Source organism: Moschus berezovskii, chromosome 4 (assembly GCF_049115385.1).
Source record: "Moschus berezovskii isolate FMDL1 chromosome 4, NW_MosBer_1.0, whole genome shotgun sequence".
NCBI lineage: Eukaryota > Metazoa > Chordata > Mammalia > Artiodactyla > Moschidae > Moschus > Moschus berezovskii.
This window is the reverse complement of record NC_142463.1, coordinates 7,210,364-7,235,196: the sequence shown is the minus strand read 5'-3', so window position 1 is coordinate 7,235,196 and position 24,833 is coordinate 7,210,364. Positions and strand designations below refer to the sequence as shown.

Sequence of the window (24,833 nt, the reverse complement as noted above, 5' to 3'; positions counted from 1 at the left end):
GAGGGGAGCACATGGAGGGCACAAAGGAGAGGGCTGAGAAGGCGATTTTGAAGGTAACTTTCATGGGAAGAGAAGCTGATAAAGGGATGAAAGCTGGAAAAAGACGTGAGACCTAGGATTTTTTCTCGGTCTCTGACACACAAGACACTAGGTGATACAAATTTCCCCAATATCACTGGCTCTGATGGGACAGAAAGTTTGCAGCAGTTTTCAAGCTCTGTTTCTGAACAATCCTAAGTTTGGCAAAGGTGCCTCCAAGACCTCTCTACCACTGCAGGTCAGTCTGAGAGGGTTTCCTACAAGGTCTTATTTAGAAATCAATCAATCAGGTTTTCACAGCTTTAAGAAGGATGAAGCCAACAAGAGGAAGCTCTTTATCCAAACAAAGAGAAATCCATCGACTGATGACTAGGTTAAAAGAAGCCGAAACACTGAGGCATATCCATCTGATAGAATATTATTTGGTAATAAAAAGGAATGAAGTGCTGAAACATGCTACAACACGAATGAATTTTGAAAACTTTAGGTCAAAGATGCTAGCTACAAAAGTTCACATACTATATGAAACTACTTCTGTGAAGTGTCCAGAAGAGGCAAATCCACAGAGACAGAGAGGAGAAAAATGGTGGCCAGGGACTCAGGGAAAGGGCACACAGGGTCGGGGAGGAACTGCTAATGGGTACGTAGTTTCTTTTGGTGGTAGTGAAAAAACGTCCTAAAGTTGACTGTAGTGATGCTTGTATAACTCTGAATGTACTAAAAAACCACTGAACTTGTACCCTTTCAAAGAGTGAATCTTAGGGCATGTGAATTATATCTCAATAATGTAAGACAAGACAATACCTTTAAGACAAGGAAAGAAAAAGGAATTCACCCTAAGCACCTGCCCTACACCAAAAACATACACTCTTCAGGGAATGCATTATACTCTATTTTACTTCCAAGCCCAAACCTGACTTCTTCAACCACATAGCATCGTCCAGTTATTTAGTGTTACTGGTTAGAAGACAAGAGTTCACAGTTTATTTCTGAAGGCAAAATAACCTTATTCTGATCGTTGCCTCTTTAAATTCTGTGGTGGTCTCCCATACCTTCATCTCTGCAAGAATACATCTATTCCACAAAGAACTGCAGACCTGGTTTTGATTTTGTACAGCTAACAGCTCATCAGTATTGACAATGTACATCTTCACTTAGTGCTGACAAAGGTTTAGTGTTTGCACATAGTGAAATACCCTTTAGGAGTACAAGCAAAATAAAAAACAAAACAAAACAGGAGGAAATCCACACACACGGTAGGATACAGGAAGAAAATGAAGCGAGTCAGGAGAAAAGCAGGACAGGGAAAATGAAAAGACCTGCCAAGAATGATTTCACTGTTTTGCCTGAAGAAAATATTCAAAATTGGAATATCCAGATTCAAACACATACAGGCATATATATTAACTGCCAGTCAGCTTTTTAAGTTGATAAGTGGTTTGCTATAAAAATGGCAATTTTCCACTATCATAACAGGTATTACATCTCAACTACACTATACAAAGGTTAGAAATGATAAAAACCAACTCTTACAAACATTTCTCCCTGTATCCACAACCCCTTTCCCCAGTCCCAAACAACATCCTTTCATAAAATCCTGGGTAACAGCAAATGTCTAAAATGTATTTCTGGCTTGTAATTGTGTAGTATTAGAAGTAAATATTTAAACAATATCCTGAGACCATAAGATAAAATTAAAGGAAACTAGATAACATTAAGCCAGTGTTCACTCTTTATTGCTCGTACTATTTCCCTGGAAAGCTGACCTTCGTACCTCATCACTGGTCCACCCAAAGCTGTCAGTGAGGTCGACTGTGGATGCAGCTTCCTGGTCTAAGAGTAGAAGCTGTGCAAACAACCGCTGTAACTGCAAAGGTATGACTCGGACCTGAATGAGAAACAAACGTGCTCCTAGATGAACTCTTTTACACGCTGGCTGAGGGTTTTTAAAGGAGCTGTGTACTAGTGTTCTCCTGTCTCCCAGTCGACTTAGTTCACTCAGGAGAAAATGTACAAATACTGGGAAGGACGAACACGTTTATTTTTCTTTGAAAATTCTAATTCAATACAATTCTTAGCTACCTGGAACTCTCTAACTTGGCATAGTACAGATTAATATTAAAACCCAAACCGGCCCTAATAAACCACCCAATTAATCACAGACTGCCAGGAACTTAAGTCTCCAACAACTCATCCTTTCTCCAAAACAGCTCATATACAGACACACTTCCTATGAAGAACTTTCCAGCCGCAAAAATCTCACAGGGCCGGCTGCACCCTGCCCTTGCTTTCTTCTGCCAGCACCACACCAGTTCTGCCCCTGTGGTGTGGGCTAGGGCACCAAGAATGCTGCTCAGAGCCTGCTCTGAAGACTGGACTTAAGTATCTAAAGTGAGAATATGCCAGAAACTTTACGGCAATTTTGCATTGTCATACGTTTTTTTATACCCAACAAAAATCTGATCTGCAACAGACTGAAAAACAAAAAACCAAAAACCAGGCTCTCTGCCATACACGGAGTTTGAGAGACACTGGGCTGACCATGCAACTCTTACTAAGATAAGTACAGATTGTAGTCTGGGGTGATAAATTTCTGAATGATATTTAAGCAAGTGAGGAACATGATTAGATATGCACTTACAGTAAGCCAATTCCTCAGTTTATCTCCAGAATACCAGACTGAGAGAATACTGGTCTCAATTTTTGTTCTTGCTACATGTAAGTGCATTAAGTGGGTTTTTTGGTAGGCTCGTGTGGATGATTTGCAAATATCTCCTTAGTGGAGAGTGAGGCTGTCTATAAAACGGCAGCAGCATTACAACTGGAAAAGCAATTCTCTGGAAGGGACATTCCCTTACCAGTAGGTACAGGGCAAGGAACTTTCTAAAATAAAGATCATAATTTGGTAATTAATAAAATTACTGATTTCTATGAATAAGGAACTTAATTCTTTCCTTAAACCATCTCCTTAATATTTCAAAAATCCCCTGTAAATCATTGATTTAATACCTTTGCATCAGGTTTATCCTTGTCGTCTAACGAACCAAGTTCTTCCGGGCCAAGAGAGAATAAAGCTTCTAAACAAAAAAGTAGAATCAAGAGACGTAAATGACATTATTTCATTTTTGAAAACTGTTTTAGAAAGCCAAGGCCACCAGTAAGTAAAAATCAGCTAAAGGTTCAGAAATAAGATTATGACAATATTTATAGCCCTACACCACACATTTTGCTTTCTGGTAACTTTGTTTTTGGGCTTCCCTGGTGGCTCAGTGGTAAAGAATCTGCCTGCCAATGCAGGAAATGCAGGTTCGATCCCTGGGTCAGGAAGATTCCCTGGAGAAGGAAATGGTAACCCACTGTAGTATTCTTGCCTGGGAAATCCCATGGACAGAGGAGCCTGTGGGCTACAGTCCATGGGGCTGTTAAAGGAGTCAGGCAAGACTTAGTAACTAAACAACAGCAGCAACAACAACATTACTTTTAACCACAGACTATAAAGTAGAAGCTAAGGTTTCAATACGAGAGAGCTGTAAATGGAAAATCATACAATTAAAAACCCTGCAATATCATAAATCTTTGGTGGCTTCCGACTGCCTATGGCAATGGGTTCCAAAGGTCACATGAGTAGAATCAGGAAATATGTAGTAGGGTTACAACATTTACAAGCTGCAAGTGAGACTGCCAACCACTCTCTCTTTTTTGGTAAGAAAATATCTTTCCTGCACCAGGGGTACTAGCAGATGGTAGTGAGCTTACCTGGAAAAGAAAAGTTGGTAACCCACTGCTGGTCTCCAGAATTTTCTTTTAATTCAGTGTCTAGGAATGCCACCCAATGGGGCACATTTGAATTGTTTGGGAAGTCTGCATTCAGAAAGGAACTCCTACTGGGAGACTCTGATGTACTTGAGGGAGAAGGGATGGAACAGATGTTGTCTTGCACTGAAAACCACTACTGCCTTAGTGATTACTGTTACATTGTTCCTGAGTTCCCAGCAGGAATTGGGGGGAAAAGACTACATGAAGTTTGTATACACAAACATTAAATCATAAAAACCACAGAGAGACTTTCACAATCATCTCCCACTATTCCCAGCTACACTGACCTGGGAGTACAGGGAAACCAAAGCTAGTTCTGCTCCTTTAAGAAGGATTCCAAAAAGCTTCCCTCCATTCTGTCAGTCCTTACCCTTTTCCAAGTTGCACTTCCCCATCAACAAGCATCAGGATTCATGCTAAGCCTCACAAGTGCACAAGTCACACTAGCGTGTCAACCCATGTGCTTGGCCAGCTACCTGCTTTGCTAGAGAAGAGGGCCTGGGGTTTTCAGCCCTATCCTTGCTTAGCGGTACTCTCAGTGACCTAACTGCCTTTCAAAACAACCACCTTTCTCAGTCTTTTTGGATTATTTATGAAAATATTTTTTATTTTTATATTTTTATTGAGTATAGTTGATTTATATACAACTATATAACAACACAACAATGTCGTGTTAGTTTCTGCAGTACAGCAAAATTAACCAATTATATAGTCTCTTTTAATTTTCTACTTCAAGTCGCTCTTTTAATTTCAATTATACTAAAACTTAGGAAAGATTTAATCTCCCTAAGAATCTGCTTATTCATCTTGCAAACTTTTAATGGTGGAATTACTGAATGCATTGGGGGGGATATTCTGACGGAGTGGATGGAGTCCAAGATGAGAAGCAACACTCTTAAATCCCAAATTCAACTCAAACTATTAGAAGGCCCTAGGAAGGGGTTGATGATTATTATACACTAAATGTCTGAAGGCAGGAAGTCTTTGTAAGCTTAGAAACAACAAAAAACGTCACAAAACTTTGCTACATTTGGTAGTGGTGGGAAGGGGGTGAATAGTGAATAAAAGCCAAGATGTCTATCCTCAGATTAGGGAGACATGTGAGGAGCTGAGCTACAGTCATGGAGCTTTGTAGCTGGGGACCCTCCAAAGCCATGTGGAGGTAGAACAACATTAGCACCAAAATCAAGGGGACTGACATCCCTGCAGAGGAAGCTAGTTGGCAAAGAAGGGATTTGGGGACAAACGTGGAGAAAAACAGGGGCAAGGAATCAAGGGTCCAAGGAGGTAAGGTAGCTTCCTGTAGGTGGTTTCTACGAGATTCCCCATAGATTCTTAGAGTAAATCCGTTAATTGAGCTATTTTGACTGGGTTTCTATTCCATGCACATGGTCTGTTATCTAACATCCTGTATCTCTGGAATTCAGAATTTCCAGATTTTAGAAAGTTATTACGAAAAAAGGGTTACATATGTTAACATTACATCCCCAGGAGGGTGTGGGACTAATAGCATCTATTAACCAATATTAACCTTAATATTCCTGTAACAAATATACGACCCACGTGAGAAAATTAAGACTAGAAACAGTCTCACATCAGGTCAACGTCTGAGGCCAAACAGGTTCAGATTATTACATCATATTGTTAGAATTTTCTGGATTTCAGAATTGCAGATAAATGACTGTAGTTTGTATGAATTAATATGACAACACCTCCCCACTTCAAAGAGAAGCATATAACTGCATTGAGTAACTCTGGTTTAAGTGTTTATTACTTTGAGAAGATAAAAAAAATACAAATACTGAAACAATAATGAAGACTGGCCCTCATGACAAAATTGTCTTTACATTATATTTTAAATTACGCTATTTAGTCTCTAAGTCAGGTCCAACCCTCTTGCCACCCCATGGGCTGCAGCCCCCCAGGCTCCTCTGTCCATGGGACTTCTCAGGCAAAAATACCGGAATGAGTTGCCATTTCCTTCTCTAAGGGATCTTCCCCACCCAGGGATCAAACCTGAATCCCCTGCACTGGGAGGCAGATTCTCTACAACTGAGCCACCAGGGACGCCCCATATTCTAAATTACAGGAAGGAGTTACAAAAGAAATACATTGCTTAATTTTTAGTTGTTACTGAACATTACTGTGATCATACAGAATATTCATAACTTAGGTTTCACATTTCTCTGCAGATAATTACCAATTTATGTCCCTCATAGGAACAATTAACGCATACTGTGGAATACACGTTTAAAATAATTCATCTACTTGTGATTCTGCATGATTAATTACATGTAGAGATGAGGGTACATATTACTAGCCAAATGCATGTAACATATCATACCTCTGAATTCAGGTGTGAAATGAAGAGTCTGAAGAAGGGAATTGAGGTAACAGGTTCCACCCTGATTTCTGATTCCACTTAAATTGGTGAATTCTCTAGGAGCAGGTGGCTCCAAAGCTTTGGTCTTTAATTTCTTCCCTTTTCCATAATGATTATTTGACACACTGGAATAATCTTCTTCAAATAGGTCCCCAAACATTGTGAAACTAAATATTACCCTTAAAAAAATATGACATGTTATATAAATGTCTTTATTTTTAAAACAGAATTTCCCCACATCTCCCCCTTGGGAGTATTTTAAGTTGCTCCTTAAGAAGTCTGGGCTTTGGAGGCTGCAAGACCTGAATTTTTTTCATCCCTGTTCCATACTACCTGTGTGACCTTGGGCGAGTTCCTTAACCTGCGTTCCATGTAAAAATGGGATAACAACTGTCATGCGTGGTCATTAAAAAAAAAAAAAATAAAGAAAGGCATTTAGTCTATAGGGTTTCAGTTCAGTTCAGTCGCTCTATAGGGTTTAGCCCACAATAAATGACAGCTATTTTTTTTTTTAAAGGCATACTGATATCACTAGTGAAAAAAGAAAAAAAACCCCATCAATACACCTAATCCGTTGAGGTGGCAAAGTCAATTCTAGATTCTGAGCGTTGACAAGAGCCTGGGGACCGTGAATCACTTTCCAAAATCTCTGCTTCTCACACTCCTTGTACCAGATTGTGAAAACTAAAAAAGTTAAACGGAACAAATTAATCCCTACAGGCATTTAATACTGGCCCCAAAGCTGGAGAGCCCGGAGTTTCACTGGGGTAAAAAAAAAAAAAAAAAAAAGCCATTTAAGTCGTCGAGCCTCAAAGGCTCACAATATTTATCCAGTGACCTCGATATTAGCTCCTGGGACGTCAAGCATCCGCTCAAGGTCTCACTCATATCGAGTGTGGAGAAAGGTTCCTTGGGAGATGAGAAACGCAAAGGGCCTAGCCCAGTTCCTAAGTGACAGGAAACGCTGAAGTAAAATTATTTTTCAAATCCGTTCCTCTGAAAAAAAGCACCAAAAAATGGAACGTGCAAGTGTGGCCTCCAGCGCGTGGTCTGGATTCCGGTCTCCCCCACGTCACGGCCGAGACCAGGCCCTCGAGTCCTTCCAAGCCGCCACAGAGCCCACGGGCGCGAGACGGAAGAAGTCCCCGCGGGGGGAACCGCAGACCCCCAACGCCAGGAGGACACCGCATCTCGGGGCCGGCCCGAGCGGCCTCTCGCCTCGCCCGCCTCAGGCCGTGCCGCCCACAGCGTCCCTAGGCCCGCCTCGTCCCTCCCGAGAACCCCGGCCGCCGACCCCACTTACAGCCTAAAGCCCAGACCCCCGCCCCGGACAGAACTCGAAGCGAAACAACACGCCACAACGGGGCGCCGCCATGATGGCGTATGCAGTTCTCCCGCCGCTCCGTGCGTGTGCAATTTATGGAACGCGCGGACTACTTCTCCCAGGATGCCCTGCGGGAGAGCTAGCCCGCCGCGCAGGATCTCATGGGTAATGTAGTTCTTTGACTCCGAGATTTCGGCAGTCTGGTATGATGGACGGTGTTCGCTTCTAGTCTACTGGTGGGTTCGCGGGTTCACTGGATCAGGAGGCCACTCATTCATTCACTAAGTTTATATTTGTTGCTGTTCGCAACTCATATTAGTTAGAGAATACAAAGATCGCTTGTCTTTTGGCTTGGCTAATGCCAGGTTACTTGAACCTTGGAAATATTTGTGTAGAGCTTCAAGGGTGCCGTGTACTTTCAAAGACATTTTACAAGTATATCTCCAGTGAAAAGTGTTCCACATAACTTTGATCCTTTATAACGTCCTCAGTATTTGTTTTGGCTGCACCAACTCTCATATCCAAGAAAGGAAAGAGGAAAGTGTTAGTCGCTCCATCGTGTCCAATTTTTGTGTCGGACCCTATTTGCCTATGGACTGCAGCCCGCCGGGCTCCTCTGTCCATAGGATTCTCCAGTCAAGAATACCGGAGTGGGTTGCCATTCCCCTCTCCAGAGGATCTTTCCAACCCAGGGATGGAACCCGGATCTCCTGCATTGTGGGCAGATTCTTAACTGTCTGAGCCACCAGGGAAGACCCTCATACCCAAAGGTACACTAAAAATACCTCAAAATTATTCTCTTTTGCCCTCTTGAGCACGTTTGGTGGGCTATTTTGATAGTTTTTGTTTGGCTCTTCTGGCATCTCTCCTATTCGATCCAGCTTCCATCCAAGAACGAATGAGGCTGACGGGGAGAAAATCATTTTGACTCAAGCTAAAGCTGATTGCCGAAGAATTGATGCTTTTGAACTGTGGTGCTGGAGAAGACTCTTGAGAGTCCCTTGGACTGCAAGGAGATCCAACCAGTCCATTCTAAAGGAGATCAATCCTGGGTGTTCTTTGGAAGGACTAATGCTAAAGCTGAAACTCCAATACTTTGGCCACCTCATGCGACGAGCTGACTCACTGGAAAAGACTCTGATGCTGGGAGGGATTGGGGGCGGGAGGAGAAGGGGACGGCAGAGAATGAGATGGCTGGATGGCATCACCGACTCGATGGACATGAGTTTAAGTGAACTCCGGGAGTTGGTGATGGACAGGGAAGCCTGGCATGCTATGATTCATGGGATCGCAAAGAGTCGGACAGGACTGAGCGACTGAACTGAACTGAACTGAAAGACCAAAAGGTAAACATTTACACGGACTCCAAATATGTCTATAATGTATTACATTCTAACATTATAATCTGGAGGGAAAGGGGATTCCTGACTCAAAAGCGCACACCTATTCTCAATGCTTCCATTATTTCTGAACTCCTCCTTGCGGCTCATCCCCCAAAACAAGCTGCTGTAATACATTGCGGGGGACATCAGAGCCATGGCTCTATCTCCTTTTATAACAGTGTAGTAGATCATGAAGCAAAGCGGCAGGCCGCCTCTGTTAGTCCTGTCTTTACTATAGCCCAGATTGAGGAGCCTAACATCCACACATTACTTTCATATTTGCATTCCCTTTTCCACCCCTCTGCAAAAGTACTGAAGACTTTCCTTCAGAACTTTATTGAGCTGACTAAGGATGATGGGACTTAACTTAAATAATCTGACCCAAATTTGTACCACTTGTCAGTGGACAAACCCTAATTCTCACATTTGCCCCCCTCCTTTCCCACCCACCAAATTCGTGGACATCATCCCACACAAGACTGGCAGGTAGATTTCACCCACATGCCACCTGTAAAAAGGGTTAAATTCCTTCTAGTCTTCGTAGATACATTTTCTGGATGTATTGAAGCTTTCCTGACTACTAACAAACGCGCCCCTACTGTGGCTCTCTTTATTCTCACTGAAATCCTCCCCAGGTTTGGAATGCCTTCCTCCTTCCAGTCTGACAGCAAGCCCGAGTTCACAGCCAAAACCACCCAAAATATTGCATGAACCCTTCAAATTCCTTGAAAGTTTCACATTCCTTATCAGCCCCTGTCCTCTGGTAAGGTTGAGAGAGCCAACTGAGTCCTAAAAGAAACTCTGACCAAATTAATCAATAGAACCTCATCAAGATTGAACTGAACTCCTCCCTTTAACCCTCTTAAAGGTCCGGGCCTTACCAAAAAACCCTCTAAATATCAGTCCATTCGAGGCCATGTACGAGAGGCCCATAGTACCTTTAGTACCATAGTACCCGCCTCCCATGACGGTCCCAAAATGTCTTCCCATCTTTCTTTTCCTTTAATTGTCCAGATATGAAATGCCCTTTGGCAACATATGGAAAACCTACTCCCTCGACCACATCCCGATCTCCCGTACCCATCCCTCCAAATAGGAGACAAAGTCTGTATGACAGTTCAGTCCCACTCAGGTCTAACCCCAAAATGGCAAGGACCCTACATGGTAATTCTGCTGACCCATACTGCTACAAAATGAAAAGAAATCACCCCCTGGGTGCACATTCAGTTCAGTTCAGTCACTCAGTCATGTCCGACTCTTCGCGACCCCATGAATCGCAGCACTCCAGGCCTCCCTGTCCACCAACTCCCGGAATTCACACAAACTCATGTCCATCGAGTCGGTGATGCATTCCAGCCATCTCATCCTCTGTCATCACCTTCTCCTCCTGCCCCCAATCCCTCCCAGCATCAGAGTCTTTTCCAGTGAGTCAACTCTTCTCATCAGGTGGCCAAAGTATTGGAGTTTCAGCTTCAGTATCATTCCTTCCAATGAACACCCAGGATTGATCTCCTTTAGAAAGGACTGGTTGGGTCTCCTTGCAGTCCAAGGGACTCTCAAGAATCTTCTCCAACACCACAGTTCAAAAGCATCAATTCTTCGGCGATCAACTTTCTTCACAGTCCAACTCTAACATCCATACATGACCATTGGAAAAACCATAGCCTTGACTAGACGGACCTTGGTTGGCAAAGTAATGTCTCTGCTTTTTAATATGCTACCTAGGTTGGTCATAACCTTCCTTCCAAAGAGTAAGCATCTTTTAATTTCCATGGCTGCAATCACCATCTGCAGTGATTTTGGAGCCCAAAAAAATAAAGTCTGACACTGTTTCCACTGTTTCCCCATCTATTTCTCATAAAGGGATGGGACCAGATGCCATGATCTTCGTTTTATGAATGTTGAGCTTCAAGCCAACTTTTTCACTCTCCTCTTTCACTTTCATCAAGAAGCTTTTTAGTTCCTCTTCACTTTCTGCCATAAGGGTGGTGTCATCTGCATATCCGAGGTTATTGATATTTCTCCCGGCAATCTTGATTCCAGCTTGTGCTTCTTCCAGCCCAGCGTTCCTCATGATGTACTCTGCATATAAGTTAAATAAGCAGGGTGACAATATACAGCCTTGACGTACTCCTTTTCCTATTTGGAACCAGTCTGTTGTTCCATGTCCAGTTCTGACTGTTGCTTCCTGACCTGCATACAGGTTTCTCAAGAGGCAGTTCAGGTGGTCTGGTATTCCCATCTCTTTCAGAATTTTCCACAGTTTATTGTGATCCACATAGTCAAAGGCTTTGGCATAGTCAGTGAAGCAGAAATAGATGTTTTTCTGGAACTCTCTTGCTTTCTCCATGATCCAGCGGATGTTGCTAATTTGATCTCTGGTGCCTCTGCCTTTTCTAAAACCTGCTTGAACATCTGGGAGTTCACGGTTCACATATTGCTGAAGCCTGGCTTGGAGAATTTTGAGCATGACTTTACTAGCGTGTGAGATGAGTACAATTGTGCGGTAGTTTGAGCATTCTTTGGCATTGCCTTTCTTTGGGATTGGAATGAAGACTGACCTTTTCCAGTCCTGTGGCCACTGCTGAGTTTTCCAAATTTGCTGGCATATTGAGTGCAGCACTTTCACAGCATCATCTTTCAAGATTTGAAATAGCTCAACTGGAATTCCATCACCTCCACTAGCTTTGTTCGTAGTGATGCTTTCTAAGGCCCACTTGATTTCACATTCCAAGATGTCTGGCTCTAGCCCAAGGTCTAATAACTATTCAAAATCAACTCGATTCCTTGGCAGCCGTAGTGTTACAAAATAGAAGGGGATTAAATCTACTAACTGCAAAAAAGGGAGGTTTGTGCCTTTTTCTGGACAAATCCTAATGCTTCTGTGCCAACCAGTTGGGTATTGTCCAGGAAGCTGCAAAAAACCTCACAGATCGAGCCTCTCGAATCAGCCAGAGATTAAGCAACTTCTGGCAGTCATGGTTAACAGATTGGAACCACGTCTTGGGTTTTGCCCCTTCTCGGACCATTCATATTTATTATCCTCCTATTCACATCTGGACCTTGTTTGTTTAATCTTTTCCAGGGATTCCTCCAGAACCGAATCCAAGCCATTTCTCAAGATCAAGTCAAGACTGTTCCTCTGCTCGAGACCCTGGCAGCTAGGATAGAAAATCAACACTACAGGCCTTAGACTTCCTCCCAGACCACTAACCCCAGACCCTCATTTACCAGCACGAAGAAGCCCTGAACATTGACAATGCCTATCCCTCTTTCTCTTTTTATATATTCCTTAGGGTCTGGAATGAAGGAAAGCTACACGGCTCAAAATAGCCTGGAATTAAAACTCCCCTCCAGGTCCTCCCCATCATTCTACACAGAATAAAGAACTTTCTCCACTGAAGAAAGGAATGGACATTAAGATTGATTACGTTCAGCTCCCAGCTGATCCCAGTTTCTGACCGGTCTCAGGAATTCCTTGCCCCAGTTGTTGAAAGCTAACTAACCAAAAGGAATCATGAGGAAAAACAGATCCCCTCAAAACGATGTGTCTCCACACGTATATGTTTTCTATGTATATCTACTCTCTTCTTGACTTAGCACAGCAACTCACTAATCTGACTGCTGCCCCTTCTCGCCTCATTAAAGGTGATGCATTCCTGTAAAGTGCCGAACCTCGCCTTCTCTAGTTCCTTTACCTTACAGTTGCCATTCTCTTCTCCAGGGATCTTCCCAACCCAGGAATCAAACCTGGGTCTCACACTCTGCAAGCAGATTTTTTTACTGTTTGAGCCATCGGGGAAGCCCTGATTAATAAACACGTGATTATTGATAGCCCAGTAATTAATAAATACTTGATTAACAGGAGACAAAGTAATATGTTTTCTGTTCGGTTCAGTTTAGTTGCTCAGTCATGTCTGACTCTGCCACCCCATGAACCGCAGCACACCAGGCCTCCCTATCCATCACCAACTCTTGGAGTTTGCCCAAACTCATGTCCACTGAGTCAGTGATGCCATCTAAACATCTCATCCTCTGTCGTTCCCTTCTCCTCCTGCCTTCAATCTTTCCCAGCATTAGGGTCTTTTCAAATGAGTCAGCTCTTTGCATCAGGTGGCCAAAGTATTGGAGTTTCAGCTTCAACATCAGTCCTTACAATGAACACCCAGGACTGATTTCCTTTAGAATGGACTGGTTGGATCTCCTTGCAGTCCAAGGGACTCTCAAGAGTCTTCTCCAGCTCCACAGTTCAAAAGCATCAATTCTTCGGTGCTTTATAGTCCAACTCTCACATCCATACATGACTACTGGAAAAACCATAGCCTTGACTAGATGGACTTTTGTTGACAAAGTAATGTCTTTGCTTTTTAATATGCTATCTCAGTTCAGTTCAGTCGCTCAGTCGTGTCCAACTCTTAGCGACCCCATGAACCACAACACGAAAGGCCTCCCTGTCCATCACCAAGGTCATAACTTTCCTTCCCAGGAGTAAGCGTCTTTTAATTTCATGGCTGCAATCAGCATCTGCAGTGATTTTGGAGCCCAGAAAAATAAAGTCAGCCACTGTTTCCACTGTTTCCCCATCTATTTGCCATGAAGTGATGGGACTGGATGCCATGATCTTAGTTTTCTGAATGTTCAGCTTTAAGCCAACGTTTTCACTCTCCTCTTTCACTTTCATCAAGAGGCTCTTTAGTTCTTCTTCACTTTCTGTCATAAGGGTGGTATTATCTGCATATCTGAGGTGATTGATATTTCTCCCGGCAATCTTGATTCCAGCTTAAGCTTCTTCCAGCCCAGCATTTCTCATGATGTACTCTGCATATAAATTAAATAAGCAGGATGACCATATACAGCCTTGATGTACTCCTTTTCCTATTTGGAACCAGTCTGTTGTTCCATGTCCAGTTCTGACTGTTGCTTCCTGACCTGCATACAGGTTTCTCAAGAGGCAGGTCAGGTGGTCTGGTATTCCTATCTCTTTCAGAATTTTCCACAGTTTATTGTGATCCATACAGTCAAAGGCTTTGGCATAGTCAATAAAGCAGAAATAGATGTTTTCCTGGAACACTCTTGCTTTTTCGATGATCCAGCAGATGTTGGCAATTTGACCTCTGGTTCTTCTGCCTTTTTCTAAAACCAGTTTGAACTTACAGAATTTCAAGTTTCACCTATTACTGAAGCCTGTCTTGCAGAATTTTGTTTTCTGTTATGGAACATTAATGACCAGAGATGTATCAATGTCAGTTACATAACAAATTACTGGCCACAGGCATTAGTTTCTGCAAAAATGCTCTGGTCAATAATGAGTTAAGGGAAGTGTAGGGATCAAGGCACAAAGTAAAAGCAGCCAAGATATAATGGTTTAACCATAAAGCACTCCGTGTTCCTCCTCAAGGGGTGGATAGAACACTCTGATTCCTACCTCTGAGTTCTGAAGGAGCCAAGGTCCCAACCACGTGGAGTAAGGAATGACCTCTTCTGACATCAGTCAACTAAGACTGTTGACCTTTGCTTCAGTTCAATGCTAAATTCTCCTCTGCTCGTGCCCCTTTGTGAATATGCGTGTACCTTTAGCTTGAAGCTTCCCCAGTTTGTTGGGGAGACACAATTTTGGGCAAAATCACCAGTTTTCTCATTACTTGCTGCAAGTAATAAATCCTTCTTTCTTCTGATCTTGGCCTGGTTGTATCTTTTGGCTCAACACTCACCAGGAGGCACACCCAGTTTTTTAATGATATGCCTTCTTTTCTCATGGTTTAAATACCTATGAATGATAGGTTATATGACATTCAGTATATTTATCTGCTGGGTTATATGGCATTCGATATATTTATCTTTTTAAGAATCTGCCAAACCACTGTATAGTCTCACCAGCAATCTATGAGAGGTCCAGCTTTTCCATGTGTTCACCAACATGCAGTATGGTCAGCATTCATAATTTTAGCCAGACTAATAAGTGTATATTAATTTAATTGTGTTTTTAAGTTGATTTCAGTAATATCATAGTAGAGACTCCTGTGAACCTCAAGTTCACTGCTAGTGAGGAGGTCAGTGGCAAGGGGCTTCAGATCTTTTCTTGGAATCTGGGATGCCAATGCTTTCTGGGCAAAGAATCTTTAGTAATCTGAAGATAAAAATCCAAATGTTCCTTTGGGACAAATTGCAAAACCAGCTTGATTGAAATTTACTTTCCTTTTTACCATTTTGAGTCTTCAAATTCCAGAAGCATGGTTTAAGAATTCTGTTTCTGAAAGGGAATTGCCGGCACTGCCGCTGCCCATGGCAAAGATCAGAAGCTATCTCATCTGGAAAGCATACTATTACCTGTTTCAGCAAATGCTCTGCACTCATTATGTTCCTTCTGAGTAAATCATTGGCAATGAATGCCATTTTTTTTTTTTTTTAATGAATGTCTAAATACACGCCCTCTCTTGAGGCGGCTTTTATTCCTGAGCCTCTGCTGCTCATGCTACCCGAGCTTAGAATCCAGGCAGCTGGATTGGTCTGGGTTGTAGTTATCCGATGTCTCCTGCAATGTTAACGGACTTCTTTCCTCTGTGTGTGTGTCTGCTGCTGACACCAGGCTTCGCTGAGGCAGGCAAGCTGCTGGTGGTACCTATGGATGGGAGCCACTGGTTTACCATGCATTCAGTGGTGGAGAAACTCTCCCAAAGGGGGCATGAGATGGTCCTAGTCATACCAGAGGTGAGTTGGCACCTGAGCAATTCATCCAATGTTACGGTAAAGACTTATCACACGGCTTACACTCTGGAGGATATGAATGTTGCATTCCGGAAATTCTCTGATTTTCAGTGGAAAGTTCGGCCACAGACTCTAATTCCTATGTTAATGAGTTCAGCCAACACAGTTTTTGATTACTTTTTTTCACGCTGTAAGAGCTTGTTTGAGGACAAGAAATTAGTAAAATACTTAGAAGAGAGTTCTTTTGATGCAGTGTTTCTAGATCCTTTTGATATGTGTGGTTTGATTATAGCCAAGTATCTCTCACTTCCATCGGTGATCTTCACCAGGGGAGTTTTCTGCCATTATTTTGAAGAAGGCACTCAGAGTCCCATGGCCCTTTCTTATGTTCCGAGAGGTTTTTTGGCATTCTCTGATGCCATGACTTTTGAGCAGAGAGTGTGGAATCTTATCCGGAACTTAGAGGAACGTTTATTTTGCCACTATTTTTACAAAAATGTTGAAGAAATTGCCTCTGAGATTCTCCAGACGCCTGTCACAACATCTGAGCTCTTCAGTCAAGCATCAATTTGGTTGCTGAGAAATGACTTTGTTTTGGACTATCCCCGGCCAGTGATGCCCAACACGGTCTTCATCGGTGGCATCAACTGTCAGGAGTTGAATCAAAAGCCACTGTCAGAGGTAAGTTACTTCTCCTTTAGCATATTGAAGATTAATGTGGCTTTGGACATTTTGAAAAAAGATGCCTTAGTAAACTGGTTTTCATTTGTATCCTTAGCATTTGTAATTTCTTTCTGGTTGAACAAAATATTTTGTGCCAGTTCATTTAATAGTGCGTTATCAAATTTTACAAAGCTCCTTCCTTGCTAAGTATGTGTATATGATTGATGTGACTGTTTATAATTTCTAGGCTGAATTTTTAAATACTGTTTTTGAAAAAAATGCTTAAAAAAATCCAGTAAGAAATGAAACTTCCCTTTTGTTGACCCAATGCTACCCCCTATAGGAAAATGCTTTTAGCAGTTTTTCTGAAATTATTTTATGTAAGTGCGTGTATCTCATGTAACTTCTCACAGCCATTTATTAAAACACAATATATTTTATTGTATATAAATACATTTATGTTGTATATAAACATGGGACATATAATTCCTTACCTTCCTTTTTTCACTTGCCAATTGTGTACATCTTCTCAGTCAGTGTACATGCAAGTGTGTCGTCTTCTTTATTTTTAAAAATATTGATTTATTATTTTGCTGCATCTGGTCTTAGCTGCAGCATGTGGTATTTTCGTTGCATCATACAGGATCTTGAATTACCGCTCGAGGGCTCTCTATTTGTGGCTTGCAGGCTAAGTAGTTGTGGTATGCTGGCTTAGCTCCTCTGTTGAGTGTGGGATCTTAGTTCCCAAACCAGGGATGGAACATGCGTCCCCTGCATGGAAAGGTGGATTCTTAACCACTGGACCACCAGGGAAGTCTCTATCACGCTCTTTTAACTAGTCTCATAGAATTCTTTACTTTGAATGCATCATAGTTTATTCAGCTAACCAATACTGGTAGATACTGATGGTTTTCCCCACTGTTTCTTTTATAAGCAAGACTGTATTAAACATCCTTAATTTCTTTACCTGCATGTATTTCTGACTTCTTGCTCTTATCTCTGTAAGCTAGAGTCTTTGTTTTCTTGCCTGGGCAGCTTGTGGGATCTTGGCTCCCTGACCAGGGCCCTTGGCAGTAAAAACTCAGTGTCCTAACTACTGGACTGCCAAGGACTTCCTTCTTTAATTATTTATAACTCTTTAAAAATGTAACAACTGTTCTTCGTTCATGGGCCATACAAAATCAGGCCACTCAGATTTTTCAGTATCTTTTGAAGCGGGGAGCAAGCTTGCTGGGCTCCCCAGGCAAAGTCAGAGATGAGAAAGGTGAGGAAGAAGGGGGGAGTCTAGCAGGTAAATGTGAGTTTTAAATATGTTATAATGCTCTCTGCACCCTGAAAACAACACTGCATCACTTGCTAATAAGAAATATATTAGAGTAAGTAGATGCTACTGGTACAAGGCAAGGTTACTCAGAGTAGTAATCCATTTAAATTTAAAACATTAGGGAGACAACCTGAGTCCTTCTGGTCAGCTATGGGCCCAAACTGCAGGACTCTGAGAGGCTGGGCCTCTCCCATTTGCCCAGGTTCTGTGGCAAACCCAGGCACCACCCAGCACCATCTGCATCCTCTATCTGAGGGTGGGGTACTGCACCATCCTGAAACCATGCCCAGTCCATTGTGGTTCATAGGTCACCCAGAGGGGTGTAGAGATATGTAAAGCCATATGGATTTTATATCTACCTATTACAGATAGAGAACTATAAAACATTGAACCATATATGACTTTATATGTTTGGTTACATATGTCTGTACTGGGTTGGCCAAAAGTTTGTTTGGGTTTTTCTGTAAAGTCTTTTTCTAAAAAACTCAAAATGAGCTTTTTGGCCAACTCAATATATCTATAAAATAAATGGTTTTCTATATCTATTAAGGGATTACATGTATTTGAAATGTTTCATACATCTGAAAGGCAATATATAGATATTTTAAAATTTATATTTTATAAATATATTTCAGTTCAGTTCAGTTCAGTCGCTCAGTCGTGTCCGACTCTTTGCGACCCCATGAATCACAGCACGCCAGGCCTCCCTGTCCATCACCAACTCCCGGAGTTCACCCAAAATCATGTCCATCGAGTTGGTGATACCATCCAGCCATCTCATTCTCTGTCGTCCCCGTCTCCTCCCACCCCCAATCCCTCCCAGCATCAGAGTCTTTTCCAGTGAGTCAACTCATCGCATGAGGTGGCCAAAGTATTGGAGTTTCAGCTTTAGCATCATTCCTTCCAATGACCACCCAGGATTGATCTCCTTTAGAATGGACTGGTTGGATCTCCTTGCAGTCCAAGGGACTCTCAAGAATCTTCTCCAGCACCACAGTTCAAAACCATCAATTCTTCAGCGATCAGCTTTCTTCACAGTCCAACTCTCACATCCATACATGACCATGGAAAAAACCACAGCCTTGACTAGGCGGACCTTTGTTGGCAAAGTAATGTCTCTGCTTTTTAATATGCTATCTAGGTTGGTCATAACTTTCCTTCCAAGGAGTAAGTGTCTTTTAATTTCATGGCTGCAATCGCCATCTGCAGTGTTTTTGGAGCCCAAAAAAATAAAGTCTGACAGTGTTTCCACTGTTTCCCCATCTATTTCCCATAAAGTGATGGGACCAGATGCCATGATCTTCGTTTTCTGAATGTTGAGCTTCAAGCCAACCTTTTCACTCTCCTCTTTCTCTTTCATCAAGAGGCCTTTGAGTTCCTCTTCACTTTCTGCCATAAGGGTGGTGTCATCTGCATATCTGAGGTTACTGATATTTCTCCCGGCAATCTTGATTCCAGCTTGTGCTTCTTCCAGCCCAGCGTTCCTCATGATGTACTCTGCATGTAAGTTAAATAAGGAGGGTGACAATATACAGCCTTGATGTACTCCTTTTCCTATTTGGAAGCACTCTGTTGTTCCATGTCCAGTTCTAACTGTTGCTTCCTGACCTGCATACAGGTTTCTCAAGAGGCAGGTCAGGTGGTCTGGTATTCCCATCTCTTTCAGAATGTTCCACAGTTTATTGTGATCCACACAGTCAAAGGTTTTGGCATAGTCAATAAAGCAGAAATAGATGTTTTTCTGGAACTCTCTTGCTTTCTCCATGATCCAGCGGATGTTGGCAATTTGATCTCTGGTGCCTCTGCCTTTTGTAAAACCTGCTTGAACATCTGGAAGTTCACAGTTCACATATTGCTGAAGCCTGGCTTGGAGAATTTTGAGCATGACTTTACTAGGGTGTGAGATGAGTGCAGTTGTGTGGTAGTTTGAGCATTCTTTGGTGTTGCCTTTCTTTGGGATTGGAATGAAGACTGTATATTTACATTTATATAAATTATATATAATATAGTGCGTATAAAATTTAAAACGTATATATTTGTAAGTACGAATATAAAGTAAGCATAATTATCAGAGAGAATTCTGACCTCAAAGAAGACCTTTTACCAAGATCCTTGGATATAGCATAACTACAAAAGCAAATTTTCATGAAAAGACTTATGGACATCATATATTTCTCCTGTGCACTTGGAAATGATTAAGATGGTGAGTTTTTTAAAGTGAAGAAAAATGTCTTTTAACAGCGGATTGGTTTGAATCAGGACACAAACCTGTTTTCCACATTGGATCATTTCTTCTGTCTGTAACTGTCTCCTCCCTTTTAGCAATCGCTCGTTGTAGTAACCGGATCGTTGTCCTGTAGAACGTTTCACGTTCCGGTTTGTCTGACGCTCTCTTGCGGTCGTGTTTAACTTGTTCCTGTCATCTGGAATTTAGTGTAGGTTTGATTGAGCCCGGTTCCCCTCTTTGGACGAGCACACGGCATCCGTAGTGCTGTGTGGTTGGTATTGCTTCACTGCAGATGGCAGCCTATGTCTGACTGTTCTACTTTGAGTGATTTTTGACTTTGGTCTGAATGCAGAGTCATGCTTTCCTGTGTCTGCTGTGGCTTTCCAGGGTCCTGAGGGAACTTGGACTAGGTGACAAGTAGGTATGAAGTTGGACAAGTTTTCACCTCCAATCTTTTGGCTCGGAATTGTGGACCCAAGACATCCTTGGTGCAGTTGACAAAGCTCTGTGTCTTCTAGTCCCTGCCTGCCCCACCAGCTTCTCCTCTTTTATGTTCCAACCCCACTGCCTGCTTCCAGTCTTTGACACCGTTCCACTTTGGGGCCCTCATACCTGCTGTTCCTCTCTCTGGAATCCTCTTTCTCCCATTCACAGACAAACTAAATTCTTATCCTTTTTTTTGTTTGGTTTCAATGATGCTTTTTGGGGGAAACTTTCCATGATCCCCATGTAAGGTCACACACGCTGGTTATAGGCTCTCATGGGGCCTGATATCACCCTTAAAAATTTGGTAATCCAACGGCAATTATCAAGTTCCGTGGCAACCCTGGGTAGCGTCTGTTACACCTCCCTGTGCTGAAAGCTCCAGGCAGGAACCATATTTCCCTTTCCTGTTGCTATAGCTTTAGCATCTGTTCTGGTGCCAGGAGCAAATTTGCTGGTTGAATGAAAACACAGTTGGAGTAGAAGGATGTGTGAAAATGTCCCAGAAAGTTATATTAAGAGGAAGAAAGGTACTTGTTTCATGCCAGCCTGAGGCTTTTGCCACTCCCAATTACGAGTACATCGAGCCTTGCAGGACAGGATAAGTGAAAATGCTTGCCTATATCCTAGGTTTTAGTCAAACTGCTTTTCAGAAAAGGAAATCTATGGACTTCCCTGGTGGTCCAGTGGTTAAGGCTCTGAGCTTCCGATGCAGGGGCACAGGTTTGATCCCTGGTCCAGGAACTAAGATTCCACATGCTGTGCAGCATATCCAAAAAAAAAAAAAAATTCAGATCTACTCTCCTAGGCCTCTCAGTGTTAGGAAACGGGGCGGAGGAGACTAGTCACTGTCAAAGATTATGTGACAAGTGAGAGCTCGCCAGTGGCTGAGAGAACTTTCAGGAGCAAGAGGATCTTCTCTGTGGCCTCAGGTAGTTTTCTTTGTGCTGCGTTGACGCCTAAACTCTACCTTAGAGACCCTTGGCCTTCGTAGATGTTTTGGTATATGAAACAGCCTGGCATTTAGAGTTGCTCCGGTGGGGAGTAGCACTAAGGAACTGAATCCTATGTCCGATCTGAAATAAAGGAATATCCTGAAGGCTGAAGGCAAGTAGTCCAGAAGCTGCAAACAGGAGTCAGGAGGCAGCACTCTGCTTGGGAAGGGCCGGGGGCTCTCAACAGAAGGCTGAGTGGTTGTTGGACTCAATGCAGATCTTCAGGAGCACGAGAACCTCAGCTGAGGTCAACTGATAGATACGTAGGAGTGACTCAAGGTGTCACTCATGATCCCTCTTGATACTTCTGTTCCTGAGTCCAAGCTCACCCTGCTCACTGCACGATAGGCCGATGAACCCGAGAGATGAGGTGCTGAGGCAAGGAAGAGACTATTTGGAAAGCCAGCTGGCTGAGAAGATGGCAGACTTGTGCCTCAAAATAGCCATCTGATCAGGGTCTGGATGCTAGTTTCTCTCACAGATCAGAGATGCGGGGAAGGCGAGGAAGCAAAGCAACAAGGCCATTAATCTTGCAAACTTCTGAATGGCAAGCCTCAGGCGGGGGGTGTGTTCATTTCCCCCTTCCTGCCATCCACAGGTGGACAGGGTTCTGAACAAAGGCACTTTAGCTTGACAGTCAGGCAGAGGGGCAGGATTCTCTGAGGCAAGCTATGAAGTATGATTATAATAACAAAAGCAATGAAAAGCAGGTCCAAGAAACAGTCCAACATGGAGTCAGAAGTGACTTCTTCCCTGCAACAATTTCTCCTTTACAGTCTCCTGCCTTCCTCTTCCCTGCAGCGCCCCTGTTACTTCCTATCTCTATTACGTCCATCTTCGCTACCTCCTTTCCACCCATGGTTTCCAATATCACTTTCTCATCATGAATCCTGCCACACAGCAGGCAACAAGAAAGGGCATCCCAATGTCTTACTCGGACATGGCACTTTCAGTAAAGAGAGGCAATGAAGCTTTGCCCAGAGGTACATAGAACAAGAGCAGGGAACACAGAGGATATGGTTGGAGAGCCCAGGTTCCCCTGGCACTCTCTCACTACCATCTTCTCTGTAGCTACAAACCAGTGTTCTTTCCTGCCCTCTGGGTAATGGAGAATTGCTGCTGAGTATGTATTGTACCTGCTCAGTAAGTTGGGGTTCCCAGGTAGTGCTAGCAGTAAAGAACCCACCTGCCAATGCAGGAGACGTAAGAGACACAGGTTCGATCCCTGGGTTGGGAAGATCCCCTGGAGGAGGAAATGGCAACCCACTCCAGTACTCTTGCCTGGGGAATCCCATGGACAGAGGAGCCTGTGGGCTACAGTCCATAGGGTTGCAAAGAGTCAGATATAATGGAATTGACTTAGCACGTACGCACGCACACATGTACATGGATAAAATAGCATCAGCACACAGAACTCTCTTCCAGATCAAATATGATAATTCATGTAGAGTACCTGCTGCTGCTGCTGAGTCACATCAGTCGTGTCCGACTCTGTGTGACCCCATAGACAGCAGCCCAACAGGCTCCTCTGTCCTTGGGATTCTCCAGGCAAGAATACTGGTGTTGGTTGTCATTTCCTTCTCCAAAGCATGAAAGTGAAAAGTGAAAGTGAAGTCTCTCAGTCGTGTCCGACTCTTAGCGACCCCATGGACTGCAGCCTACCAGGCTCCTCCGTCCATGGGATTCTCCAGGCAAGAGTACTGGAGTGGGCTGCCATTGCCTTCTCCAGTAGAGTACCTGCTGTTGCTGCTGCTAAGTCACTTCAGTCGTGTCCGACTCTGTGTGACCCCATAGATGGAAGCCCACCAGGCTCCTCCGTCCGTAGGATTCTCCAGGCAAGAAAACTGGAGTGGGTTGCCATTTCCTTCTCCAATGTGTGAAAGTGAAAGTGAAGTCGCTCAGTCGTGTCCGACCCTTAGCGACCCCATGGACTGCAGCCTACCAGGTTCCTCCATCCATGGGATTTTCTAGGCAAGAGTACTGGAGTGGGCTGCCATTGCCTTCTCCAGTAGAGTACCTGCTGTTGCTGCTGCTAAGTCACTTCAGTCGTGTCCGACTCTGTGTGACCCCATAGATGGAAGCCCACCAGGCTCCTCCGTCCCTAGGATTCTCCAGGCAAGAAAACTGGAGTGGGTTGCCATTTCCTTCTCCAATGTGTGAAAGTGAAAGTGAAGTCGCTCAGTCGTGTCCGACCCTTAGCGACCCCATGGACTGCAGCCTACCAGGTTCCTCCATCCATGGGATTTTCTAGGCAAGAGTACTGGAGTGGCTTGCCACTGCCTTCTCCGGGTAGAGTACCTAGTGTGTGGCAAAGACTTGGTGACAGCTGTAACCCCAAAACTGGGTGATGCTAAGTATTTCCCAGGACAGTGATTTCCAACTGTCACAATATTTGAAACATGATCAGATGCCAATGTTCTCCTCTTGTTGGGAACCACCTATGAATTATTTAACCCTCAGATGGATATAGTCCCCTTAGGGAGAGTTCAGAAATTAAACACAATGAAAACCAACAGGTTGGCATTGTTATTAGCCCATTTTGCAGATACTGAAACTGAGGCACAGAGAGGTTGAGTGAGTTGCCTGTGGTCACACTTCTAGTGGGTGGGGGAAAGCAGGATCCCAACTCAGACATTCTTTTTATTTTAATTAAGATATAATTTACATATCATAAAGTTCACCCTTTTGAAATATCCAGTCAATGGTCTTTGGCATACTGAAAGATGCCGTCATCCTTGTCTAATTCCAGGTTACTGCCTCACTTCAAAAGGACATCCCATAGCCCTTGGCAATCCGTCCCCCTCTTCCCCAGTCCCTGGCAATTACTAATCTAATTTTTGTCTCTATGGATTTGCCTGTTATGAATATTTCATAAGAATGGAATCATTCAGTATAGGTGCTTTGTGACTGGCTTCTTTCACCTACTTTTCAAGATTTATTTGCTTTGTAAGAAAGTATTGCTATTTCATTTCTTTTTATGGCTGAATAATATTCTACTGTATGGGCTGCTGCTGCTGCTGCTAAGTCGCTTCAGTCGTGACCGTTAGTTGATGGACATTTGGGTTGTTTCCACTTTTTTGGCTCTTATGACTAATGCTGCTCTGAACATTCATGTACAATGAGCCCAGACATTGCACTTTTAGGGGCCAAGGGCCTAACTTTGCCCTTGACTGTCTTCTTGTGCAGACTAGAGACTCTTGGGAGGCGCCCTGCCTGTGACCTTTGGGGAAGTCATATGCAGTGAAATTTGCCCAGGGTGGGCTTGACATCTATCTCATGGCTCTCTAATCTCACAGTGGACATGACATTTGTTGGCTTTTTGGTACTACAGAATAACACGCAGTTGGCATTTTTTTTTCTTATCATAAAAGATCCTCCATTGAAAAGATATCTATTGAGAGACTTCTATGTGCCTGGTTAAGAGCCGGGGATGTGGCACCAACAAATGAACATAACTGCCTGATGGAAGTTGCCATCCAATGGGGAGCAGGT

General features: G+C 43.2%; 2 protein-coding genes across 9 annotated transcripts in view; one reads left to right on the top strand and one right to left on the bottom strand.

Moving 5' to 3' along the window:
- USP40 (ubiquitin specific peptidase 40) overlaps positions 1–7,651 on the bottom strand; it is an 81,118-nt gene extending 73,467 nt beyond the window's left edge. For 5 of the 8 annotated variants that reach the window (XR_008682686.2, XM_055401713.2, XM_055401717.2 and 2 more), the window contains exons 1-4: positions 7,542–7,651; positions 6,200–6,417; positions 3,049–3,116; positions 1,814–1,927 (exon numbers count right to left, since the gene is read on the bottom strand). Coding sequence is in view for 6 of the 8 variants with exons in the window: in XM_055401713.2 (XP_055257688.2) it covers positions 1,814–1,927; positions 3,049–3,116; positions 6,200–6,398 (381 nt within the window). In the remaining 2 variants the exon portion in view is untranslated. Of the gene's footprint in view, positions 1–1,813; positions 1,928–3,048; positions 3,117–6,199; positions 6,418–7,541 lie in introns of those variants that run through there. The other 3 variants (XM_055401715.2, XM_055401718.2, XM_055401720.2) reach the window with 2 other exon arrangements.
- A 7,734-nt stretch (positions 7,652–15,385) lies between these two features.
- LOC148777970 (UDP-glucuronosyltransferase 1A10-like) lies at positions 15,386–24,560 on the top strand. The gene is made up of 2 exons (XM_088834977.1): positions 15,386–16,330; positions 24,528–24,560. Exons 1-2 carry the CDS (start codon positions 15,470–15,472, stop codon positions 24,558–24,560), a joined length of 894 nt encoding a protein of 297 aa, XP_088691103.1. The 5' UTR covers positions 15,386–15,469.
- The last annotated feature ends 273 nt before the right edge of the window (positions 24,561–24,833 follow it).